This window comes from Chiloscyllium punctatum, unplaced genomic scaffold (assembly GCF_047496795.1).
Source record: "Chiloscyllium punctatum isolate Juve2018m unplaced genomic scaffold, sChiPun1.3 scaffold_856, whole genome shotgun sequence".
Taxonomy (NCBI): domain Eukaryota; kingdom Metazoa; phylum Chordata; class Chondrichthyes; order Orectolobiformes; family Hemiscylliidae; genus Chiloscyllium; species Chiloscyllium punctatum.
The window spans coordinates 2,130-20,696 of NW_027310590.1; the positions used below are offsets into that span (position 1 = coordinate 2,130).

The following is an 18,567-nucleotide window of genomic DNA, read 5'->3' on the forward strand; positions in this document are numbered from 1 at the left end:
CCCAGGGACAGGGCCAGCACGGGGTTAGATACAGAGTAAAGCTCCCTCTACACTGTCCCCACTGCCCATCCCCGGGACAGGGCCAGCAAGGGGCTAGAGACAGGGTAAAGCTGCCTCTACACTGTCCCTCCACCCCCGATTCCCGAGACAGGGTAAAGCTCCTCTACACTGTCCCACCACCACCAGGACAGGGTAAAGCTTACTCTACACTGTCCCCCCATCCCAGGGACAGGGTAAAGCCCCCACTACACTGTCCCTCCCCATCCCCAGGACAAGGTAAAGCTCCCTCTACACTGCTCCCCCCCCAACCCCAGGACAGGGTAAAGCTTCCTCTACACTGCCCCCCCCCCCCCCCCCCCCCGCATCCCCAGGACAGGATACAGCTCCCTCTATCCTGCCCCCCCATCCCCGGGACAGGGTAAAGCCCCCTCTACACTGTCCCCCCCATCCCCGGGACAGGGTAAAGCTCCCTGTACCCTGCCCCCCCCCCCCCCCAACCGCAGGACAGGGTAAAGCGACCTCTACACAGCCTCCCCAACCCCAGGACAGGGTAAAGCTCTCTCTACACTGCCCCCCCATCCCCGGGACAGGGTAAAGCCCCCTCTACACGGTCCTCCCATCCCCGGGACAGGGTAAAGCTCCCTTTACACTGCCCCCCCCCATCCCCGGGACAGGGTAAAGCTCCCTGTACCCTGCCCCCCCATCCCCGGGACAGGGTAAAGCTGCCTCTACACTGCCCCACCATCCCCGGGACAGGGTAAATCTCCCTGTTCCTGTTGGATCATTTGCTGTGAGCCTCTTGTACCTGCTCCAGTTTCTCCAGGAGGGGTTGGTTTGACTCCAGGCTGTCTTTGACAGGACCCTGCTCGGCTTCCTCCTTCAGCTGAGCGTCGGGATCCTTCAGCTGCCCGTCCACTTCCTGCCCATTGTCACATCTCTCCTTGGGCTCCCTGAGGGCACGGATCTCAGCTTCATACCGCTGCTGCAGGGCTGACAGCAAGTCAGAGGCATCAGAGTTCCAGGCCGCTATTCCCACGCAGTGTTCCCCCCACCCCCCTCCCCCCAAAACACCGGGACAGGGAGGGCACGGGGCGAGAGATACAGGAACACTCCCTCGACACTGTCCCCCCACCCCATCACACCGGACAGGGACAGCACGGGGCGAGAGACACAGGAACACTCCCTCTACACTGTCCCCCCACACCCCATCACATCGGGACAGGGAGGGCACGGGGCGAGAGATACAGGAACACTCCCTCTACACTGTCCCCCCCACCCCCCCATCACACCGGGACAGGGACAGCACGGGGCGAGAGACACAGGAACACTCCCTCTACACTGTCCCCCCCACCCCCCCATCACACCGGGACAGGGAGGGCACGGGGCGAGAGACACAGGAACACTCCCTCTACACTGTGCGCCCCCCACCCCCTCCCCCAAAACACCGGGACAGGGACAGCACGGGGCGAGAGACACAGGAACACTCCCTCAACACTGTCCCCCCACCCCCCCCATCACACCAGGACAGGGAGGGCACGGGGCGAGAGATACAGGAACACTCCCTCTACACTGTCCCCCCACCCCCCATCACACCGGGACAGGGAGGGCACGGGGTGAGAGACACAGGAACACTCCCTCGACACTGTCCCCCCCACCCCCGCATCACACCGGGACAGGGACTGCACGGGGTGAGAGATACAGGAACACTCCCTCGACACTGTCCCCCCCACCCATCACACCGGGACAGGGAGGGCACGGGGCGAGAGATACAGGAACACTCCCTCTACACTGTCCCCCCCCCCGCGCCCCATCACACCAGGACAGGGACAGCACGGGCGAGAGACACAGGAACACTCCCTCTACACTGTCCCCCCCACCCATCACACCAGGACAGGGAGGGCACGGGGCGAGAGATACAGGAACACTCCCTCTACACTGTCCCCCCCCCGCGCCCCATCACACCAGGACAGGGACAGCACGGGGCGAGAGACACAGGAACACTCCCTCTACACTGTTCCCCCCCCCCCACCCCCTCCCCCAAAACACCGGGACAGGGACAGCACGGGGTGAGAGACACAGGAACACTCCCTCTACACTGTCCCCCACCAATCACACCGGGACAGGGACAGCACGGGGCGAGAGACACAGGAACACTCCCTCGACACTGTCCCCCGCCCCCATCACACCGGGAGAGGGACAGCACGGGGCGAGAGACACAGGAACACTCCCTCTACACTGTCCCCCCCACCCCCCCATCACACCGGGACAGGGACAGCACGGGGCGAGAGACACAGGAACACTCCCTCTACACTGTCCCACCACCCCCCATCACACCGGGACAGGGACAGCACGGGGCGAGAGACACAGGAACACTCCCTCTACACTGTCCCCCCACCCCCCAGGACAGGGACAGCACAGGGTGAGAGACACAGGAACACTCCCTCGACACTGTCCCCCCCACCCCCCCATCACACCGGGACAGGGACAGCACGGGGTGAGAGACACAGGAACACTCCCTCGACACTGTCCCCCCCACCCATCACACCGGGACAGGGAGGGCACGGGGCGAGAGATACAGGAACACTCCCTCTACACTGTCCCCCCCACCCCCCCATCACACCGGGACAGGGAGGGCACGGGGCGAGAGATACAGGAACACTCCCTCTACACTGTCCCCCCCCCGCGCCCCATCACACCAGGACAGGGACAGCACGGGGCGAGAGACACAGGAACACTCCCTCTACACTGTCCCCCCCACCACCCCCTCCCCCAAAACACCGGGACAGGGACAGCACGGGGTGAGAGACACAGGAACACTCCCTCTACACTGTCCCCCACCCCATCACACCGGGACAGGGACAGGACGGGGTGAGAGACACAGGAACACTCCCTCGACACTGTCCCCCCCCCCGCGCCCCATCACACCAGGACAGGGACAGCACGGGGCGAGAGACACAGGAACACTCCCTCTACACTGTCCCCCCCACCACCCCCCTCCCCCAAAACACCGGGACAGGGACAGCACGGGGTGAGAGACACAGGAACACTCCCTCTACACTGTCCCCCACCAATCACACCGGGACAGGGACAGCACGGGGCGAGAGATACAGGAACACTCCCTCTACACTGTCCCCCCCCCACCCATCACACCGGGAAAGGGACAGCACGGGGCGAGAGATACAGGAACACTCCCTCGACACTGTCCCCCCCACCCCCCATCACACCGGGACAGGGACAGCACGGGGCGAGAGACACAGGAACACTCCTTCTACACTGTCCCACCACCCCCCCCCCCCCCCATCACACCGGGACAGGGAGGGCACGGGGTGAGACACACAGGAACACTCCCTCTACACTGTCCCCCCCACCACCCCCTCCCCCAAAACACCGGGACAGGGACAGCACGGGGCGAGAGACACAGGAACACTCCCTCGACACTGTCCCCCCCCCCGCGCCACATCACACCAGGACAGGGACAGCACGGGGCGAGAGACACAGGAACACTCCCTCTACACTGTCCCCCACCCCATCACACCGGGACAGGGACAGCACGGGGCGAGAGACACAGGAACACTCCCTCGACACTGTCCCCCCACCCCATCACACCGGGACAGGGACAGCACGGGGCGAGAGATACAGGAACACTCCCTCTACACTGTCCCCCCCCCCCCCCACCCCCTCCCCCAAAACACCGGGACAGGGACAGCACGGGGCGAGAGACACAGGAACACTCCCTCGACACTGTCCCCCACCCCCATCACACCGGGACAGGGAGGGCACGGGGTGAGAGACACAGGAACACTCCCTCTACACTGTCCCCCCCACCCCCCAGGACAGGGACAGGGACAGCACGGGGCGAGAGACACAGGAACACTCCCTCTACACTGTCCCCCCCCACCCATCACACCGGGACAGGGACAGCACGGGGTGAGAGATACAGGAACACTCCCTCTACACTGTCCCCCACCCCATCACACCGGGACAGGGACAGGACGGGGTGAGAGACACAGGAACACTCCCTCTACACTGTCCCCCCCCCCACCCCCTCCCCCAAAACACCGGGACAGGGACAGCACGGGGTGAGAGACACAGGAACACTCCCTCTACACTGTCCCCTCCACCCCCCATCACACCGGGACAGGGACAGCACGGGGTGAGAGACACAGGAACACTCCCTCTACACTGTCCCCCCATCACACCGGGACAGGGAGGGCATGGGGTGAGAGACACAGGAACACTCCCTCTACACTGTCCCCCCCACCCCCCCCCATCACACCGAGACAGGGAGGGCACGGGGTGAGACACACAGGAACACTCCGTCTACACTGTCGTCCCCCCCACCCCCCATCACACCAAGACAGGGACAGCACGGGGTTAGATACAGAGTAAAGCTTCCTCTACACTGTCCCCCATCAAACACTCCCAGGGACAGGGACAGCACGGGGTTAGATACAGAGTAAAGCTCACTCTACACTGTCCCTCCATCAAACACTCCCAGGGACGGGGACAGCATGGGGTTAGATACAGAGTAAAGCTCCCTCTACACTGTCCCCCATCAAACACTCCCAGGGACAGGGACAGCACGGGGTTAGATACAGAGTAAAGCTCCCTCTACACTGTCCCCCATCAAACACTCCCAGGGACAGGGACAGCACGGGGTTAGATACAGAGTAAAGCTGCCTCTACACTGTCCCCCATCAAACTCCCAGGGACAGGGACAGGACGGGGTTAGATACAGAGTAAAGCTCCCTCTACACTGTCCCCCCCCCATCAAACCCTCCCAGGGACAGGGACAGCACGGGGTTAGATCCAGTAGCTTGTTGCATGATGCAGTGACACTGCCCTCCGGAGGGGGCTGAGGGAATTACCTGCCATACTTTTCTGCAGAGCTGTGTTCTCAGCCTGGAGCCTGAGCAGCTCCCCATCGAGTGGGCTTGTTGGGGACGCTGTGTCAGCCGCCGGGCAGCTCTCCTTCAACCGTTTATTCTCTACCTCAAGCTCCTCGATCTGGGAGCAAAGCTGAAGTGGAGGAGAGACAGACAGAGGGAGCGAGTCAGGCACCCACCCGCCATTAACACCTATTTCACAACCCTAGCACTCCCTTACCATCGTTCACCCTCCATTTGACACTTCCTGAGTCATACAGCACAGAAACAGACTATTCGGCCCAACCCGTCCGTGCCGACCCAGTTATCATAACCTAATCCAGTCCCTGTTTGCCAGCACTTGTACCAGCCCCCACCACTCCCTCTGGCAGCTCGGTGCACACACGCACCACCCTCTGGGGGAAAACGTTACCCCTCAGGTCCCCTTCCCCTCTCACCTTAAACGTATCTCCCTCTAGTTCTGGACCCGCCCACCCCAGGGGGGAAAAGACCTTGTCTATTTACCCTATCCATGCCCCCCATGATTTTATAACCCTCTAGTTCTGGACTCCCCCCACCCCAGGGGGAAAAGACCTTGTCTATTTACCCTATCCCCCCCCCCCATGATTTTATAACCCTCTAGTTCTGGGCTCCCCCCACCCCAGGGGGGAAAGACCTTGTCTATTTACCCTATCCATGTCCCCCCCCCCCATGATTTTATAACCCTCTAGTTCTGGGCTCCCCCCACCCCAGGGGGGAAAAGACCTTGTCTATTTACCCTATCCATGCCCCCCCCCAATGATTTTATAAACCTCTATCAGGTCACCCCTCAGCCTCTGACGCTCCGGGGAAAACAGCCCCCGTCCTATCCAACCTCCCCCCTGTAGGCTCAAACTCTCCTCGTGACAGGGGATGTGGGATAGAGGGGGGCAAAGCCACCCACCTTGGAGAGTTCCTGCATCAGTGTGGTGTTCTGCAGGCGAAAGTCATCCTCTTGGCTGTGCAGTTTTCCTTGGAGCATCTCGTTCTCACTTAGCAGGGCATCCACTTCCTGGTGGGGGGGGGGGGGTGGTGAATTAAAACAAAATTGATCGCAGTGGGGGGGGAGGCTCCTAGCTGGTTCAGCGAGGTGGTAGCAGTTCAGCAGACCTTCCCCCCCCCACTCCCCCAGTACCATCGCGAACACCCGGCTGACGTTCCGAGGTCCTGAGTTTGAGTCCCGCGGTGGAATCCGAACCCGCCAGCATTTCGGATTACAGTGACGACCAGGGGAGAGTCGCAAAGACCCGCCTGGACGCCCCTCAAGGAAGGAACCTGCCGCCCTTACCCACAGCAACGCAACTGACCCTTAAACTGCCCTCTGGGTAATCAACGCTGGGCCCGGCCAGCGATGCTCTCGACCCGTCAGCGAACAAAAATGTTTTTATTTCTTCCCCTCTTCGCGGACGTTGGCGACCGTTCCGGGGATAGCTGGGGGGCTGGGGGGCGGGGGGGGGGGACATGAGCGCTTGCACGCCGATGGATACCAACCTGATCACGGCCGCTCTGAGCGCCACTGCAAGACAGACGACCCGCGGCACGGGAAGGGGGCAGGGGCTGGTACCCTCCAAGCCCACGCGTCCCGCTAGCCCAGACGGTAGCGCAGAGAGGGAACCGCATGGCATTTCCAGGTCCCCTCCCACAGTGCGCCGCACCTCAGGCAACTGGGGGGGGGGGCAGGGAAAGAGGTCAACATATACACGGGAGCGACCGATACTTGACGCTGTACGGTCGCAAGGGAGCTACGGGCAGAGGCTAGAGAGCAGCCCCGGTGGATGATGGGAAGGGTTAGACATCAGGAGCGGACATAGGGACACCTCACCTGGGCTTTCTTGCTTTTAGTGACAGCCTGAGGGGAGAGAGAGAGAGAGAAATTAAACAACGTTAATACACATGGTACAGGAGCTGGCCATTCGGCCCCTCTGCTGTATCGCCATAAATCCATCAAACACTCCCAGGGACAGGGACAGCACAGGGTTAGATACAGAGTAAAGCTCCCTCTACACTGTCCCTCCCCATCAAACACTCCCAGGGACAGCGGGTGAGATAGAGTAAAGCTCCCTCTACACTGTCCCCCCCATCAAACACTCCCAGGGACAGGGGCAGCACGGGGTTAGATACAGAGTAAAGCTCCCTCTACACTGTCCCCCCCATCAAACACTCCCAGGGACAGGGGCAGCACGGGGTTAGATACAGAGTAAAGCTCCCTCTACACTGTCCCCCCCCATCAAACACTCCCATCAGGGACAGCACGGGTTAGATGCAGAGTAAAGCCCCATCTACACTGTCCCCCCATCAAACACTCCCAGAACAGAGACAGCACGGGGTTAGATACAGAGTAAAGCTCCCTCTACACTGTCCCCCATCAAACACTCCCTGGGACAGGGACAGCACGGGGTTAGATACAGAGTAAAGCTCCCTCTACACTGTCCCCCCCATCAAACACTCCCAGGGACAGGGACAGCACGGGGTTAGATACAGAGTAAAGCTCCCTCTACACTGTCCCCCCATCAAACACTCCCAGGGACAGCACGGGGTTATATACAGAGTAAAGCTGCCTCTACACTGTCCCCCATCAAACCCTCCCAGGGACAGGGACAGCACGGGGTTAGATACAGAGTAAAGCTCCCTCTACACTGTCCCCTGTCAAACACTCCCAGGGACAGGGACAGCACGGGGTTAGATACAGAGTAAAGCCCCATCTACACTGTCCCCCCATCAAACACTCCCAGGGACAGGGACAGCACGGGGTTAGATACAGAGTAAAGCTACCTCTACACTGTCCCCTGTCAAACACTCCCAGGACAGGGACAGCACGGGGTTAGATACAGAGTAAAGCTCCCTCTACACTGTCCCCCCATCAAACACTCCCAGGGACAGCACGGGGTTATATACAGAGTAAAGCTGCCTCCACACTGTCCCCCATCAAACCCTCCCAGGGACAGGGACAGCACGGGGTTAGATACAGAGTAAAGCTCCCTCTACACTGTCCCCCCCCCCCCCCACCCATCAAATCCTCCCAGGACAGGGGCATTTGGATCAAAAAGCTCCCAGATGGAAACAGTAATCCATGAGGAGATGGCGAGGTAGCCGGGAGAAGGGATTTCCTTTGGGTATTGTAGCCGTTTCCCTGCCCTCCAAACTGTCCCCATGTGCTCTGGGCTCCTCCTGGTCTACACTCAAACAGAAGGCCCCCCCGATGTGACGGTGCCAGGCCAGGTCTTTGTGGGTAACACCGGGCCGGGCTGTGGCTGTGGCTGTGGCTACACCCACCTTCTGTGCCTTCACCAGATCCCTTTCCACGGTGCTGTACTTCTGCCGCAGTGAGCTCAGCTCTACAACATGGGGGAGAAAGAGAGGAGGTTACCGTTGGGCGACTGACACCCCATCCCCTCCCCTCCCCCGGCCCGACACCCCCTCACGCCCCCTCACCCGTCCCGACACCCCCTCACACCCCCTCCCCCGTCCCGACACCCCCTCACACCCCCTCCCCCGTCCCGACACCCCCTCCCCCGTCCCGACACCCCCTCACACCCCCTCCCCCGTCCCGACACCCCCTCACACCCCCTCCCCCGTCCTGACACCCCCTCCCCCGTCCCGACACCCCCTCCCGACACCCCCTCACACCCCCTCCCCCGTCCCGACACCCCCTCACACCCCCTCCCCCGTCCCGACACCCCCTCCCCCGTCCCGACACCCCCTCACGCCCCCTCACCCGTCCCGACACCCCCTCACACCCCCTCCCCCGTCCCGACACCCCCTCACACCCCCTCCCCCGTCCCGACACCCCCTCCCCCGTCCCGACACCCCCTCACACCCCCTCCCCCGTCCCGACACCCCCTCACACCCCCTCCCCCGTCCCGACACCCCCTCCCCCGTCCCGACACCCCCTCACACCCCCTCCCCCGTCCCGACACCCCCTCACACCCCCTCCCCCGTCCCGACACCCCCTCACACCCCCTCCCCCGTCCCGACACCCCCTCACGCCCCCTCCCCCGTCCCGACACCCCCTCACACCCCCTCCCCCGTCCCGACACCCCCTCCCCCGTCCCGACACCCCCTCCCGACACCCCCTCACACCCCCTCCCCCGTCCCGACACCCCCTCACACCCCCTCCCCCGTCCCGACACCCCCTCCCCCGTCCCGACACCCCCTCACACCCCCTCCCCCGTCCCGACACCCCCTCACACCCCCTCCCCCGTCCCGACGCCCCCTCCCCCGTCCCGACACCCCCTCACACCCCCTCCCCCGTCCCGACACCCCCTCACACCCCCTCCCCCGTCCCGACACCCCCTCCCCCGTCCCGACGCCCCCTCCCCCGTCCCGACACCCCCTCACACCCCCTCCCCCGTCCCGACACCCCCTCACACCCCCTCCCCCGTCCCGACACCCCCTCACACCCCCTCCCCCGTCCCGACACCCCCTCCCCCGTCCCGACACCCCCTCACACCCCCTCCCCCGTCCCGACACCCCCTCCCCCGTCCCGACACCCCCTCACACCCCCTCCCCCGTCCCGACGCCCCCTCACACCCCCCTCCCCCGTCCCGACGCCCCCTCCCCCGTCCCGACACCCCCTCACACCCCCTCCCCCGTCCCGACGCCCCCTCACACCCCCTCCCACGTCCAGACGCCCCCTCACCCGTCCCAACACCCCCTCACGCCCCCTCACCCGTCCCAACACCCCCTCACAACCCCTCCCCCGTCCCGACGCCCCCTCCCCCGTCCCGACGCCCCCTCCCCCGTCCCGACACCCCCTCACACCCCCTCCCCCGTCCCGACACCCCCTCCCCGCCCCCTCCCCGTCCCGACACCCCCTCCCCACCCCTCCCCCGTCCCGACACCCCCTCCCCAACCCTCCCCCGTCCCGACACCCCCTCCCCACCCCTCCCCCGTCCCGACACCCCCCTCCCCACCCCTCCCCCGTCCCGACACCCCCTCCCCACCCCTCCCCCGTCCCGACACCCCCTCCCCACCCCTCCCCCGTCCCGACACCCCCTCCCCACCCCTCCCCCGTCCCGACACCCCCTCCCCACCCCTCCCCCGTCCCGACACCCCCTCCCCGCCCCCTCCCCGCCCCTCTCCCGTCCCGACACCCCCTCCCCGCCCCCTCCCCGTCCCGACACCCCCTCCCCACCCCTCCCCCGTCCCGACACCCCCTCCCCGCCCCCTCCCCGTCCCGACACCCCCTCCCCACCCCTCCCCCGTCCCGACACCCCCTCCCCACCCCTCCCCCGTCCCGACACCCCCTCGCGCCCCCTCCCCCGTCCCGACACCCCCTCCCCGCCCCCTCCCCCGTCCCGACGCTCCCTCACACCCCCTCCCCGTCTACACTGTCCCACTCCCAGGGACAGGGGATTAGATACAGAGTAAAGCTCCCTCTACACTGTCTTCCCCCCCCTACCCCCTGTCAAACACTCCCAGGGACAGGGGGGGCTAGATACAGAGTAAAGCTCCCTCTACACCATCCCCCACTCCCAGGGACAGGGGGTTAGACACAGAGTAAAGCTCCCTCTCCACCGTCCCCACTCCCAGGGACGGGGGGGGGGTTAGATACAGAGTAAAGCTCCCTCTACACCGTGCTGTCCATGCCTTACCTGCACTCTGCTTCCGTACTTGGTCTGAGAGCTGGTAGTTCTGAGTCCTCAGTTCCAGCAGTTGAGCCTGCAGCGTGGGGTTTGGCGGGAGGGGGGGTGGGGGGGGGGGGGGGGGAAGAGGGGCAGCAGGGAAACACATCGGGTTGAGCCTTCGCTGGAGGGGGCTGGGAGACACCGGGTCTCTCTGACAGAAAAACCCTGCCCCCTGCGTCGCCCCTTTCCCCACCTCGCACCCTGCCCAAGCTCCTCACAGCCTACGCCGTGAAAGAGGGAAACCGCAACCCCCCCCCACCCCACAAGTGATAGGGTCCCAGGTCACCGGTTTGGTCTGGAGGTCGGACGATCAATAAATACTGACCTCAGGAGCGGGAGGGCTGCCACCCTTCCCATCCCCACCCTCTTCACGCTATAGCAGTCATGGGATTGTTTTTTTTTTAATCATGCATTTATTTGGGCGGGACGGTGGTTAGCACTGCTGTCTCACAGCACCACGAACCCCGGTTCAGGCAACTGTCTGTGTGGAGTTTGCACATTCTTCCCCCCCCCCCCCCACCCCAGTATTTGCATGGGTTTTCTTGCACAGTCCAAGGACGTGCAGGTCTGGTGAACTGGCCGTGCTAAATTGCCCTCAGTGTTCGGTGTGTTAGTCAGGGGGGAATGGGTCTGGGTGGGTTACTCTTCGGGAGGGTCGGTGTGGACCTGTCGGGCCGAAGGGCCTGTTTCCACACCGTAGGGAATCTAATCCACCAAAGAAAGCAAAGGGAGCTTCGGTTTAACACTGCAGCAGTAGAGTTCCAACAATGTCAATCCAGCGGCTCCAGGAGCAGGTCAGAGGCTGGGAATCCTGCAGCGAGTAACCCCCCTCCTGACTCTCCCACCATCGGGTCAGAGGCTGGGAATCCTGCAGCGAGTAACTCCCTTCCTGACTCTCCCCCCATCGGGTCAGAGGCTGGGAATCCTGCTACGAGTAACTCCCCTCCTGACTCTCCCCCCATCGGGTCAGAGGCTGGGAATCCTGCAGCGAGTAACTCCCCTCCTGACTCTCCCCCCATCGGGTCAGAGGCTGGGAATCCTGCTACGAGTAACTCCCCTCCTGACTCGCCCCCCAAAGCCCTATCCCACCATCGGGTCAGAGGCTGGGAATCCTGCAGCGAGTAACTCCCCTCCTGACTCTCCCACATCGGGTCAGAGGCTGGGAATCCTGCAGCGAGTAACTCCCCTCCTGACTCTCCCCCCATCGGGACAGAGGCTGGGAATCCTGCAGCGAGTAACTCCCCTCCTGACTCTCCCCCCATCGGGTCAGAGGCTGGGAATCCTGCAGCGAGTAACTCCCCTCCTGACTCTCCCCCCATCGGGTCAGAGGCTGGGAGTCCTGCAGCGAGTAACTCCCCTCCTGACTCTCCCCCCATCGGGTCAGAGGCTGGGAATCCTGCAGCGAGTAACCCCCCTCCTGACTCTCCCACCATCGGGTCAGAGGCTGGGAGTCCTGCAGCGAGTAACTCCCCTCCTGACTCTCCCCCCATCGGGTCAGAGGCTGGGAATCCTGCAGCGAGTAACTCCCCTCCTGACTCTCCCCCCATCGGGTCAGAGGCTGGGAATCCTGCTACGAGTAACTCCCCTCCTGACTCTCCCCCCAAAGCCCTATCCCACCATCGGGTCAGAGGCTGGGAATCCTGCAGTGAGTAACTCCCCTCCTGACTCTCCCCCCATCGGGTCAGAGGCTGGGAATCCTGCAGTGAGTAACTCCCCTCCTGACTCTCCCACCATCGGGTCAGAGGCTGGGAATCCTGCAGCGAGTAACTCCCCTCCTGACTCTCCCCCATCGGGTCAGAGGCTGGGAATCCTGCAGCGAGTAACTCCCCTCCTGACTCTCCCCCCATCGGGACAGAGGCTGGGAATCCTGCAGCGAGTAACTCCCCTCCTGACTCTCCCCCCATCGGGTCAGAGGCTGGGAATCCTGCAGCGAGTAACTCCCCTCCTGACTCTCCCCCCATCGGGTCAGAGGCTGGGAATCCTGCAGCGAGTAACTCCCCTCCTGACTCTCCCCCCATCGGGTCAGAGGCTGGGAATCCTGCAGCGAGTAACTCCCCTCCTGACTCTCCCCCCATCGGGTCAGAGGCTGGGAATCCTGCAGCGAGTAACTCCCCTCCTGACTCTCCCCCCAAAGCCCTGTCCCACCATCGACAAGGCACAAGTCAGGAGGGTGAGGGAATACTCCCCCCCTTGCCCTGGACTGGGGCAGCTCCAACAACACTTGAGAAGATCAAGACAGTCCAGGGACAAGGCAGTTGTGTGTGGAGGGGGTCGTAAGAGAGACAGAGAGAATGGGGAGGGGGTGTGAGCGCATGTTTAAGATGGAGCTGAGAGAGAGAGTGAGACAGAGAGTGAGACAGAGAGTGAGAGTGAGAGAGTGAGAGAGTGAGAGAGTGAGAGTGCGAGTGAGAGTGAGAGAGTGAGAGTGAGAGAGTGAGAGTGAGAGTGAGAGTGAGAGTGAGAGTGAGAGTGAGAGTGTGAGAGTGAGAGTGAGAGTGAGAGTGTGAGAGTGAGAGTGAGAGTGAGAGTGAGAGAGTTTGCATGGGGTGGGGGTGGAGAGACACTGTGGGGCAAAGACTGTTACCTGTGAGTGCATGTGTGGGGGATTGTGAGACATAGAATGTGGGGAGTGTGTGACACAGTGAGGCTAGTAGTGTGTTGTGTGGGAGCTGACAGTTGGAAATACGGCAGGATGGGGGGGTGTGTGTGTGTGCGTCAAAGTCTGAGAGAGAGAGAGAGAGAGAGCGCGTGCACAGAAATGGGAAAGGGAGGGACGGAGATGAGAGTGTGGGGCTGTGTATGCATAGGGGTGGATGTATGACTAAGTTATATTTTTGATTTGATTTATTATGGTCACATACCTAGGTACGGTGAAAAGGTTTGTTTTGTGTGCAGTCCTGACAGATCATACCACACAAAGTGTGTTAGGGTAATTGAACAGAACGAGGAATACACTGCTATAGCTACAGAAAATGTGCGCCGAGAGCGAGATCAACATTAGATTTCAAATTTGAGAGGTCCACTCAGAAGTCTATTCTTTCCTGAAAGCACAGGCAGGTTTTTGTGCTGTTTGTCACCATCAGGACAGAAATGCAAGAATACCAAATCTCAAAGGGCATCACAATTTATCACTCTGAAGTGTAATAGAAGCAGGCAGGACGCTGTTCTTGAATCTGTTGGTACGCACGTTTAAGCTTTTGTGTGAGATACGTTTGCATGTGCGCGCGTGAGGTGGGGCACGAGAGAGTGGGAAATTGCGTACAGTTCTGGTCACCACACTACCAGAGGCTGGGAATCCTGCAGCGAGTAACCCCCCTCCTGACTCTCCCCCCATCGGGTCAGAGGCTGGGAATCCTGCAGCGAGTAACTCCCCTACCGACTCTCCCACCATCGGGTCAGAGGCTGGGAATCCTGCAGCGAGTAACTCCCCTCCCGACTCTCCCACCATCGGGTCAGAGGCTGGGAATCCTGCAGCGAGTAACTCCCCTCCTGACTCTCCCCCCATCGGGTCAGAGGCTGGGAATCCTGCAGCGAGTAACTCCCCTCCTGACTCTCCCCCATCGGGTCAGAGGCTGGGAATCCTGCAGCGAGTAACTCCCCTCCCGACTCTCCCACCATCGGGTCAGAGGCTGGGAATCCTGCAGCGAGTAACTCCCCTCCTGACTCTCCCCCCATCGGGACAGAGGCTGGGAATCCTGCAGCGAGTAACTCCCCTCCTGACTCTCCCCCCATCGGGTCAGAGGCTGGGAATCCTGCAGCGAGTAACTCCCCTCCTGACTCTCCCCCCATCGGGTCAGAGGCTGGGAATCCTGCAGCGAGTAACTCCCCTCCCGACTCTCCCACCATCGGGTCAGAGGCTGGAAATCCTGCAGCGAGTAACTCCCCTCCTGACTCTCCCACCATCGGGTCAGAGGCTGGGAATCCTGCAGCGAGTAACTCCCCTCCTGACTCTCACCCCATCGGGTCAGAGGCTGGGAATCCTGCAGCGAGTAACTCCCCTCCCGACTCTCCCACCATCGGGTCAGAGGCTGGGAATCCTGCAGCGAGTAACTCTCCTCCTGACTCTCCCCCCATCGGGTCAGAGGCTGGGAATCCTGCAGCGTGTAACTCCCCTCCCGACTCTCCCACCATCGGGTCAGAGGCTGGGAATCCTGCAGCGAGTAACTCTCCTCCTGACTCTCCCCCCATCGGGTCAGAGGCTGGGAATCCTGCAGCGAGTAACTCCCCTCCCGACTTTCCCACCATCGGGTCAGAGGCTGGGAATCCTGCAGCGAGTAACCCCCCTCCTGACTCTCCCCCCCCCATCGGGTCAGAGGCTGGGAATCCTGCAGCGAGTAACTCCCCTCCTGACTCTCCCCCCATCGGGTCAGAGGCTGGGAATCCTGCAGCGAGTAACTCCCCTCCCGACTCTCCCACCATCGGGTCAGAGGCTGGGAATCCTGCAGCGAGTAACTCCCCTCCCGACTCTCCCACCATCGGGTCAGAGGCTGGGAATCCTGCAGCGAGTAACTCCCCTCCTGACTCTCACCCCATCGGGTCAGAGGCTGGGAATCCTGCAGCGAGTAACTCCCCTCCTGACTCTCACCCCATCGGGTCAGAGGCTGGGAATCCTGCAGCGAGTAACTCCCCTCCTGACTCTCCCCCCAAAGCCCTGTCCCACCATCGGGACAGAGGCTGGGAATCCTGCAGCGAGTAACTCCCCTCCCGACTCTCCCACCATCGGGGTCAGAGGCTGGGAATCCTGCAGCAAGTAACTCCCCTCCTGACTCTCCCACCATCGGGTCAGAGGCTGGGAATCCTGCAGCGAGTAACTCCCCTCCTGACTCTCCCCCCCATCGGGTCAGAGGCTGGGAATCCTGCAGCGAGTAACTCCCCTCCTGACTCTCCCACCATCGGGTCAGAGGCTGGGAATCCTGCAGTGAGTAACTCCCCTCCTGATAGGGATGCTTTGGAGGGGGAATGGGAAAGGTTTACCAGGGTGTTGCCCGGTCTGAAGGATTTTAGTTACGAAGACAGGTCGGAGAGACTGAGCTTGTTTTCATGGGAATGCAGGAGGTTGAGGGGGGGAGGGACCTAATAGAAGTTAATAAGATCATGAATGGTGTGGATAGAGTGGGAAGCATGAGGCAATTACTAGGGGACACAGGTTCAAGGTGCTAGGAGGGGGGAGTTCAAAAGTGATGTGCAAGACACGTTTTTCACACACAGGGTGGTGGTGGAAGCAGACACAAACACAGCACTCAAGAAGCTCCTGGACGAATATATAACCAGGAAGGGAAGAAGGATCCTGTAAGTGAAGACAGTTTTAGTGTGGAAGGGCAAAATGTGTCGGCGCAGTCAGCTGAAAGGCCTGGTCCCGTGCTGTATTATTATTAGTATGTGCACAGGGAAAGTATAGGTGAGAGTGAGTGGGAGAGTGGGTGTGCAGGGTGGGGTCTGTAACAGAGTGGGAGGGGGGGGGGTGTCCTCACAACTGTGGGTGTAGGGGGGGGCGTGCGACAGTGTGGATGGGGACATGTGAGGGGTGTGCGCAAGTACGTGTGCACAGGCGTTTGGGGGGGGGGTATGCATGCACGTGCGTGCGGGCGGGTGGTTGAGTGACGGCACGACACTGGGGGAGACAGAGAGAATCTGAACCTAAGAGATCCCTGGCAGAATGGAAGCAGGCCATTCAGCCCATTGAGCACACTCCTATCCCCTGTATTACCCACGGCCAATCCACCCTAACCTGTACATCCCTGGGCACTACGGGACAATTTAGCACGGCCAATCCACCCTAACCTGCACATCCCTGGGCACTATGGGGACAATTTAGCACGGCCAATCCACCCTAACCTGCACATCCATGGGCACTACGAGACAATTTAGCACGGCCAATCCACCCTATCCTGCACATCCCTGGGCACTATGGGACAATTTAGCACGGCCAATCCACCCTAACTTGTACATCCCTGGGCACTACGGGGACAATTTATCACGGCCAATCCACCCTAACTTGTACATCCCTGGGCACTACGGGGACAATTTAGCACGGCCAATCCACCCTAACCTGTACATCCCTGGGCACTATGGGGACAATTTAGCACGGCCAATCCACCCTAACCTGTACATCCCTGGGCACTACGGAGACAATTTAGCACGGCCAATCCACCCTAACCTGCACATCCTTGGGCACTACGGGGACAATTTAGCACGGCCAATCCACCCTAACCTGCACATCCCTGGGCACTACGGGGACAATTTAGCACGGCCAATCCACCCTAACCTGCACATCCCTGGGCACTACGGGACAATTTAGCACGGCCAATCCACCCTAACCTGCACATCCTTGGGCACTACGGGGACAATTTAGCACGGCCAATCCACCCTAACCTGCACATCCCTGGGCACTACGGGGACAATTTAGCACGGCCAATCCACCCTAACCTGCACATCCCTGGGCACTACAGGACAATTTAGCACGGCCAATCCACCCTAACCTGCACATCCCTGGGCACTACAGGACAATTTAGCACGGCCAATCCACCCTAACCTGCACATCCCTGGGCACTATGGGGACAATTTAGCACGGCCAATACACCCTAACCTGTACATCCCTGGGTACTACGGGGACAATTTAGCACGGCCAATACACCCTAACCTGTACATCCCTGGGTACTACGGGGACAATTTAGCACGGCCAATACACCCTAACCTGTACATCCCTGGGTACTACGGGGACAATTTAGCACGGCCAATCCACCCTAACCTGCACATCCCTGGGCACTACGGGGACAATTTATCACGGCCAATCCACCCTAACTTGTACATCCCTGGGCACTACGGGGACAATTTAGCACGGCCAATCCACCCTAACCTGTACATCCCTGGGCACTATGGGGACAATTTAGCACGGCCAATCCACCCTAACCTGTACATCCCTGGGCACTACGGGACAATTTAGCACGGCCAATCCACCCTAACCTGCACATCCTTGGGCACTACGGGGACAATTTAGCACGGCCAATCCACCCTAACCTGCACATCCTTGGGCACTACGGGGACAATTTAGCACGGCCAATCCACCCTAACCCGCACATCCCTGGGCACTATGGGACAATTTAGCACGGCCAATCCACCCTAACCTGTACATCCCTGGGCACTACGGGGACAATTTAGCACGGCCAATCCACCCTAACCTGTACATCCCTGGGCACTACGGGGACAATTTAGCACGGCCAATCCACCCTAACCTGCACATCCCTGGGCACTACAGGACAATTTAGCACGGCCAATCCACCCTAACCTGCACATCCCTGGGCACTACAGGACAATTTAGCACGGCCAATCCACCCTAACCTGCACATCCCTGGGCACTATGGGGACAATTTAGCACGGCCAATCCACCCTAACCTGCACATCCCTGGGCACTATGGGGACAATTTAGCACGGCCAATACACCCTAACCTGTACATCCCTGGGTACTACGGGGACAATTTAGCACGGCCAATCCACCCTAACCTGTACATCCCTGGGCACTACGGGGACAATTTAGCACGGGCCAATCCACCCTAACCTGTAACATCCTTCGCCAGTTGTGACTCAGGTTTATTTATTTATTTTTTTAAAAATCCCCTGTTTTTTTTTTCTGATTCTGTTTTCGCTGCTGCTGGGGGGGGGGGGGTGTGTTGGCAATCGACTCGAAATATGTGTGTGTGAGGGGGGGGAGGGGGGTAACATCCGCCGCCGGCGCCGGGTACCCTCCAGCCCGGCCTCAGCGACTAATCGAGGCCGGGGTCCGGGTTGGGGCCTAGTCGGCGGAGCGGCCCGTCGACGCGCGGGGGGGGGGGGAGGGGGTTAAACCCCGTCACCAACCCCCCCCCCCCACCTCCCCAAAGGGGGTGGGGGTGGGGGTGGGGGGGAGGGTTGAGGGGGTTTGGGGGGGGGGGTCTACCTGCATCCGCTGGAACTCGTCCTCGGAGAGAGCCTGCGCCATCTTGGATTCGCCCCGGGACGGGAGGGGGATGACAACCGCAGGATTAAATTGCCCCTCCCCG

At 61.4% G+C, this 18,567-nt stretch overlaps 1 protein-coding gene across 1 annotated transcript; it reads right to left on the reverse strand.

The window, feature by feature from the left end:
* Nucleotides 1–805: 805 nt before the first annotated feature.
* Nucleotides 806–18,567, reverse strand: LOC140474143 (GRIP1-associated protein 1-like; the record flags this gene model as incomplete). Its single annotated transcript, XM_072567670.1, has 7 exons — nucleotides 18,465–18,567; nucleotides 10,499–10,565; nucleotides 8,178–8,239; nucleotides 6,727–6,753; nucleotides 5,809–5,916; nucleotides 4,869–5,019; nucleotides 806–990 (listed from the first exon to the last, which is right to left on the reverse strand). Coding segments are annotated over exons 1-7 (642 nt in total), but the record flags the coding sequence as incomplete, so codon positions are not given.